Consider the following 7996-nt stretch of genomic DNA (forward strand, 5'->3'; position numbering starts at 1 on the left):
TTGTTTTTTTTCTGCTTCCTTTCGGTATAGCTGAGCATAATTGCAGGCCTAATGCCATAGAGTGCTTTGGGGAGGTAAATGAAGCATTCCTAACTTACAGTCTACTCCATCTATAACAGTCTCGTAGAGAGACTAAAATTCCTAGCTAGTGTCTAAACATCAGTAAGCAGCTTGCTTTTGTTTACACAGTTCTGGTTGGCTATAGTGCAATTGCCAGTTCTGAGGTTTGCCTCCCTAAAGTTATCGATGCTATTGTTTATGTCTCCATCAATCTCCATGTACTCTGATTTGCTGACGGTAGACGAACTACGGCGGCTGGAGTTGGTTTCAGACGGGATGTTGGGAGTGCTGACGTTGAGCAGCTGGGCTTGCTCTTCTCCCTCAGTTTCCCTGTGGTAGAAGTAGTTGAAGTTGGACACGATGACAGGCACTGGGAGAGCAATTGTCAACACTCCAGCGATGGCGCACAGAGATCCAACAATCTTGCCTCCTATAGTGACCGGGACCATGTCCCCATAGCCCACAGTTGTCATGGACACAACAGCCCACCAAAATGCATCCGGGATGCTGCCAAAGTGCGAATCTTGCTCCTCTGCCTCAGCAAAGTAGACAGCACTGGAGAACAAGATGACTCCAATGAACAGAAAGAAGATCAGCAGTCCTAGCTCTCGCATGCTGGCCTTGAGGGTCTGTCCCAAAATCTGGAGTCCTTTAGAGTGTCGTGACAGCTTGAAGATCCTAAACACCCTGACCAGACGGATCACCCTGAGTATGGCCAGAGATGTTGCCTGCTCTCCCACCCCCTCGTTTTCTGGGTCTTCAGCCAGCTCAGTGCCAAGTGTAATGAAGTAAGGGATGATGGCCACTATGTCAATCGTGTTCATCATGTTCTTGAAGAAGGCCGGTTTGCTCGGGCATGCTAGGAAGCGTACTATCAACTCAAAGGAGAACCAGATTATACAGAGAGTCTCGATGATGAAGAAGGGGTCAGTAAGGATGTCGGGCTTATAATAAATTGTAATGTTCCCCACTCTCTCTATTCGGCCTGCTGGATCCTCTTTCAGTTGTGGTAAAGTCTCTAAACAAAATATAACTATTGAAATCAGGATCACCATCACGGACACTATGGCAATTCCCCTGGCAGGGCCCGAGCTTTCTGGGTGCTCGAAGAGGAGCCAAATCTGACGCTGGAACTCCTTCTCGGGTAAAGGACGCTCTTCCTCCCTGATGAAGCCCTCATCCTCACGAAACTTCTCCATCGCCTCTACTCCCAGCTCGTAAAATTTGATTTCTTCTGAGAACATATCCAAGGGGACATTCACCGGTCTTCTCAGCCTCCCCCCAGACTGATAGTAATAAAGGATGGCATCGAAGCTGGGACGGTTTCTGTCGAAGAAGTACTCATTTCTCAGAGGATCAAAGTACCGCATCCTCTTTTTCGGGTTGCCCAACAACGTCTCCGGAAACTGGGAGAGCGTTTTCAGCTGCGTCTCAAAACGAAGACCGGCTATGTTGATAACCACCCTCTCGCAGCACTCGTGGTCAGTGTGGTCAGGGGGGTAGGTGTCCTGAGGGTGGCCAGGGACAGCTGAGGTCTCGTCCATATTATCGCCCGCTACTACGGTCATTTTGGGACGAGGAGGTGATTAAAAGAGGGGGAGGAATTTTGCTGGGGTGTTGGTTAGTCTGGCTGAGCAGGCATTCAGGATTGGGAGGAAATTTTCCACTCCTCAGCTCCCCGCACCCCTGAAACTGTTGGAGACGTCCCCAGATACTAGGGGGGGGGCTGGCTGCTTTGCCTCAGTGCGGCTCCACTGTGGTTCTTGCTGGCTTGACCATTGCTCCTCTCCGGTGCATCTGCAGCTATTGTTGCTGCTGCCTCTGTCACCAGGAGAGAGGAAGAAAGGCAGAGATAGAAAGAGAGAGAGAGGGAGGGAGGAAATAATGGGATCAAACAGCCCAAGATATTTGCTGTATCAGCATTTTCTGCAGTTTATTTATTTATTTATTTATGTCTCTCAGTGTGCATTGAGTGCAGTTATCCAACATTTAACGTGTAAGGAAACACATGTGGTGGAGAATTTCTGTAAAATGTGTCAAATATGACCACTTTAAAGCTCCCTCTACAACTTAATAGTGACTTTCTAGTGGTGATATGATGCGGCAGTTATTTTCTACCCTGGCTTAAAATTCCTATTAAAAACAAAATCCACTGGCATTTTCATGTAGTTGCAAAATATTTCCGTAAAACGCTGACAAAGAAACGCAGGATCTCTTTCTTACAGAAGAACAACAGTGATTTGTCCTACGCCACTCACAACAGCCTGAATTATGACGCATAACATTAGCTGTTATTACTATTTGTACATGTAAGCACCCTGCAGCCCAAGTGCGGGGGAAATGTGCAAAAGCAGTAGAGTGAAAACACTTCAGCACCCCCACCACCACCACCACCAAAAAATCTACCTATGAATAAAAATAATCTAACCAGAAAGTGTTACATAAGTTTCGAGGCTTACCGTGGTTTGATCTTGAAAACGTCTTGAATGCGTCTTATCCTCGAGTAAAATCACCCAACAGCAGCGCGCCAGTGGGTGTCATGTGGCAACTTCACATTGTACCAGCAAAAAGAAGAAGAAGAAGAAGGAGAGGAAGAAGAAGAAAAATCCTAGAACCTCACTGTGCCCATCTCCATCCAAACTGTGTCAGTAAAGCACGATACAAAATCAGGTTTTTAAAGAAAAGAATTCTTGAAATGGGGTAGTGAGGGGAGCCTGAGATGGAAAATGAGCGAAATAAAAAAAAAGGGAGAGAGGATCGCAAAGCTGCGGCGTTGGCGGCACGGTGCTGTGAGCAGCTCGCTGTATACCGCAGGAGAAAATCTTGCACTGCAGTTCGGGGGGGAGATACATTAAGGGGCAATAAGCGAGCCCTTGACATTTCCAGACATCACTGCATCAGCAGAAATCTGTTTTGGTTTTTTTTTTTTTTTTTGCCACTAGACAAGATGACGGGTAGAGTGGGCTTCAAGGCGGCATCGAGAGCGAAATGTTTCTGTTTTTTTTATGAACAAATAAATAACATTGGTGAGCTGAGAGAGAGTCAAGTGTGGCAGCGATGTCCAAATGTTTGCTCAACAGTGTCAAGCATGTTTTGCTGTGCGTTTTACATGCAAGTGCAGGGGAGGCGAGGGAGAAAAGAGGATGGGGAGGGGAGAGGAGAGGGAGGGCAGCAGAAGGAGGAGGAGGAGTTGGAAGGTTTCGACGCAATGCAGACCGGCTCTACCAAAGCACGCCGCCAGAAGTTCTCCATACACCACAAAAACAAGAACGCTCGTGTGCCAGCGCTGGTGCAATCACACCGCAAAGAAAATACAGAGATCCCCGGAACCCACTCCACGTCACATCTGAGATCATCTATATCTTAGAAAATGAGAATCTAATCAGTTGTTTGGCGATTAAAGCATCCGCTTTCCTTTCCGTCTCTTAATGATTTAAGGATTAAATCGTTAGTTGGTCGCGTCAAGGACTTCGATGCGCAAGTCTGTATCTGAGCCAGTGCATACCAGATTCGGTGTAGTAAGTTTGAACATTGCACTAATGAAGAGCGTGCTACATTTTACTCATCAGCAATCGGTTTGAAGCCCTTAAAGCTACAAAGTACTGCTTCCTCTCCAGGCTGTGCAGCTCTCACATCCGATTCTTTATCATACGGAGTTTAAAAGGTTCCTCAGTGGTGAAGTCGCTGTTAGATTTTGGCCCCTGAAGGCATGCAGGTGTACCAAAAAAGGTGGGGAATTTTCCATAATGCTCCGCTGATGACTTTCAGCACCGCGGACAGCGCAGATGATTGATCGACGTCTGAAAACTTCCTTCGAAACAAAAATGAATAAAAATAAAATAGACGCACTGACAACGAAGCAAGTAAATAATCTGCTCCATTAGTTAATTGCTGAGCTGTATGCAGATACCTGACGGTGTGAGCAGATGGGCTCCTCTTACTTAAAGCAAGCATCTTCTAACTTTCAAAAACACAGAATAAACACAAAAGTCGGGTGATCGGATTTCTGTCTAATTTCTTAAAATGTGCTTAAAGACAAACCCCTTCATTTATCACTATGACATTTTATTAGGTTAATTGGTTTCGTGGCAAGACAATCCGATGTCTGCTTCTGCGCCCATTTTCCACGATTCAGCACCAAAAGTGATAAAAACGTATTAAACTAATTAGTAAGCATAGATTTTATTATTTAATTTTCTTTTTTTAACAAAGGGTTTGGTGTTTTTCTTTTCTGCTCTCCTCGGTGAAACAATGAAAAATGACAAGTGGTATTTTCTTCTTCATGAATCATTTATCAAAAGGATTAAGTTAAGTTCACGTTCGTGTTTACATTAGAAAAATAAATATTTTATTACATTTTTAATCCACAATGAATTCAGGTCATGCAGACGTTGCATTGTAATGCTCTGGCCTAAGATAAAATAAAGGTACTTTTTTTTACAACGTTGCATTATAAGCGGCAAGAGAGCAATATATACACAGTTCTTCTATACAAAGAATGCATGGTCATTTTTAAAGCGTACACAAAAGAATGTTTTTTTCTAACACAAAAACGTATGTCCATTACACAAGACTGAACCTTTTCCATGCGTTTCCACTGTAATGTCTCTGTAGGTTATAATACTGGCTGTGCGAGAATAGTCCGTGAGAAACCGATCCAGTGTTTTGGAGGAGAAGAGAGCGCCACGCGTGTGTCTTGTTGTGACTCTGTGGGAACAACAAGCTCCACTTAATCTTCTGCCTCCTGCAAGTAAGCACAAAACAAAACCCACCCCGTTAACATTTAGGAGGTGAGGGAAAGCAGTCGAGCATGTGCTGACCTTACTTAACCGCCACAAGTATCCGGATACATACAGAGTCAAATAGCAGGATCTCGGGGGCTTATGGCTAAATCAGTAAAGGCCAACTGCAACAGTGCAAAGACACTTAAGCTAAAGCGTTAATTTTGCGCACTGAGGAGCCTGAGCAGGAGTGCTGACTGCATGGATTTTTATCATCCACACAGCGGCGCACAGAGCTCACTTGTTCTTACAGACCAGAGTTCCACAGAAGCACATGTCCCAAAGAAAAATAAAGACAATGACGATTTCTCTCGTCTTTCATATTGATAACTTTGAATTTCACATTTTTTTGAGATTTTATAATGCAAGAAGAAAATTTCATCAAATTAAAACGTGACACACACAGGGCTGGAGTCCCTGTTAACACACAAATGTACCATCCAAGAGGTCATTAGATCTTGACATGGGGGCTAAGGTGAAGCAGCAAGGTTTACAAAAAGCAGGATAAAAGTGATTAAGAGTGGGCACGAAAAACTGTTCACCACAAATCAACATCTGAGCGCCAAGTGCTCTCGTGACTGCAGCCATCTCGCCACAGAGCAGCCAAATACAGACACGCACATGGCCAGCATAAATCCCCGCTCTGGTTTACACGACGATTGTTTTTTTAGTGGTTCTGTTTATTACTGGTGCCGAATTCTTTTCTCTGGTTTTATTTAAAAAACAATAGTTTTCATTAACAAAAAAGGATAATGTGCGCTTTGTTGTCCAATGCCTTTGTGCGTAAACAAAGTAAGGCCACATCACTATTGTCATCTACAGAGGGTTTAAAAAAATCTGCAGTCAAACCAAAGTCAGGAAAATCTCCCCAGTTTTATTTTTGCTTGTTTACTGGAATTTCCTCTTCGAGTCTGTTATCATAAACTGTTCACTGATGGTGTGAAAGCCACAACAATGAGCGTAATGTTTTTGTTTTTGATTTTTTTTTTAAATACCTGTGTGTTACATAAGCGGGAGGAATTACTGTTTTCTTCATTCGTTTTAGTGAAATCAAATCAAGCTTTATTCTGAGGTGAGTTACAGACAAAAGGCTCAAAACGCCCACAGAAACCTGTGTCCACTGAAACAAAACTCACCAGATTTTTTGAGGTCTTCTTTATACATCTGTCAGTTTCACTGTGTATGTCTCCACTGGAGTCACGTGTAGATGTGTCAGAGCTTCTAAGTCGTCGCTTTCTTGGTAGGACTCGGTTTTGGAGAACGACTGGTTACTTTTGATCGAATCACTTTCACCGAACGAGGGCTGCGGCTGATGTCCACAGGTCACGTGTACGTATTGGAGGTTTTCTTCCTGTTCGTTCTCTCTGTGGTAAAAATAATTGAAATTGGACACGATCACAGGAACAGGTAGCGCTATAGTCAGCACTCCGGCGATGGCGCACAAGGATCCGACGAATTTACCTCCGATAGTGGAGGGATACATATCTCCATAACCGACTGTGGTCATTGTCACCACGGCCCACCAAAACGCATCAGGTATACTTGTAAATCCAGACTCGGGGTCATCTACTTCAGCAAAATAAACCGAACTTGAGAATAAAATAACTCCAATTAGGAGGAAAAATATAAGCAGCCCCAGCTCCCTGAGGCTCGCATGAAGCGTTTGCCCGAGAATCTGCAGGCCCTTTGAGTGTCTGGAGAGTTTAAAAATCCTGAAAACACGGACCAGACGGATGACCCTCAGTATGGCTAGCGAGGCCGCCTGCTGACTGCTGCCCTGATGCTCTGCGAGATCAAGGCCCAGGGTGATGAAATACGGAGCAATGGCTATAACATCGATTAGGTTCATCATGTTTTTGAAGAAAGCCGCTTTACTGGGACACGACAGAAACCTCATGGTGAATTCAAAAGAGAACCACACAATGCAAAGTGTCTCCACCATGAAAAATGGATCTGTGAACGGACTAGGCGCTTTCCCTTGCGCACTTGCATTGACCTGGTTGTCATGCACTGCGGGGACCTCTCTGAACTCGGGCAAAGTCTCTAAGCAGAATATAACAATGGATATTAAAATAACCATAACAGACACGATGGCAATCATCCTTGCGGGTCCGGAACTCTCTGGATACTCAAACAGAAGCCACAACTGGTGCTGAAACTCGTTGGAAGGCATCGGTCGGTCCTCCTCCCGAGCCAAGCCCTCGTCCTCTTTGAAAAGCTCTATGGTCTCTTCCTCGAGTTCATAAAACTTTATTTCTTCCAGGAAAATATCCACAGGTACACTGACGGGCCTCCGAAGCCTTCCTCCGGACTGGTAATAATAGAGGATAGCATCGAAGCTCGGTCTGTTCCTGTCAAAGAAGTATTCATTTCTCAGCGGATCAAAAAAGCGCATCCTTTTACGCGGATCTCCCAAAACCGTGGTCGGAAAGCGAGAGAGTGTTTTTAATTGCGTCTCAAAACGCAGACCTGAGATGTTTATGACCACCCTCTCGCTGCACTCCTGGTCTGCTGATTCCACGTCTGCAGCATCTTGTAACAAAGGAGTAACGGCTACAGTCTCTTCGTGGTTCTCCACCACAGTCATCTTTTTCACCCCTCCGAGGGTAAACCCGTCACTCACCTCCTTGGAGGCTTCCTCTTGCCCTTTTGCTTGCACTCCCTCCTGTCTCTCTTTCTCATGCAGCCGCCCGAGATTCAGGCCAAGTCCCTCCTTTTCTTTCTTTCTTTTTTTTTTTTTTAATCTAAAACTATTTTTACTTGGTGATATGCAAAATGATTTGGTTGTTGTTGATTTACGCCGCCCTTTTGTCAGGTTAGTGCCTCTGAACTGTCAACTTTCAGTGGTGCACACAGATCTCCACTTGCATATGCTATACCAAGAGAAGGCTATCATATTCACACCATTTAAATCTCCAAAGCCCTCCCCAAGTTGGAACACCAGATGACACTTGCTGCTGCTGTCCCTCTCATACCAGTCACTGCACTGTGGCAGTGCAGTGATTTTCCAAGTAAACATGTAGCCTTAGAACACGTACTTTCAATTTGAATTTTATGTTTTGCGTGATATTCCACACTTTATAGTGCCTTGTCTTGTTTTGTTCAGAGTGGGGGCTGATACCTTTTCTTTTTGTTTTCAGATTCAGAGTCTATTC

At 44.6% G+C, this 7996-nt stretch overlaps 2 protein-coding genes across 2 annotated transcripts; both read right to left on the reverse strand.

Moving 5' to 3' along the window:
- LOC113026534 (potassium voltage-gated channel subfamily A member 1-like) lies at positions 1-1756 on the reverse strand. The gene has a single exon (XM_080304647.1). It carries the CDS (start codon positions 1626-1628, stop codon positions 153-155), a length of 1476 nt encoding a protein of 491 aa, XP_080160773.1. The 5' UTR covers positions 1629-1756; the 3' UTR covers positions 1-152.
- Positions 1757-4331: 2575 nt separating this feature from the next.
- On the reverse strand, positions 4332-7576 carry LOC113026535 (shaker-related potassium channel tsha2-like). The gene is made up of 2 exons (XM_026175438.2): positions 5978-7576; positions 4332-4804 (listed from the first exon to the last, which is right to left on the reverse strand). Exon 1 carries the CDS (start codon positions 7426-7428, stop codon positions 5998-6000), a length of 1431 nt encoding a protein of 476 aa, XP_026031223.1. The 5' UTR covers positions 7429-7576; the 3' UTR covers positions 4332-4804; positions 5978-5997.
- Between the last annotated feature and the right edge of the window lie 420 nt (positions 7577-7996).

This window comes from Astatotilapia calliptera, chromosome 7 (genome assembly GCF_964374335.1).
Source record: "Astatotilapia calliptera chromosome 7, fAstCal68.1, whole genome shotgun sequence".
Classification (NCBI taxonomy): Eukaryota; Metazoa; Chordata; class Actinopteri; order Cichliformes; family Cichlidae; genus Astatotilapia; species Astatotilapia calliptera.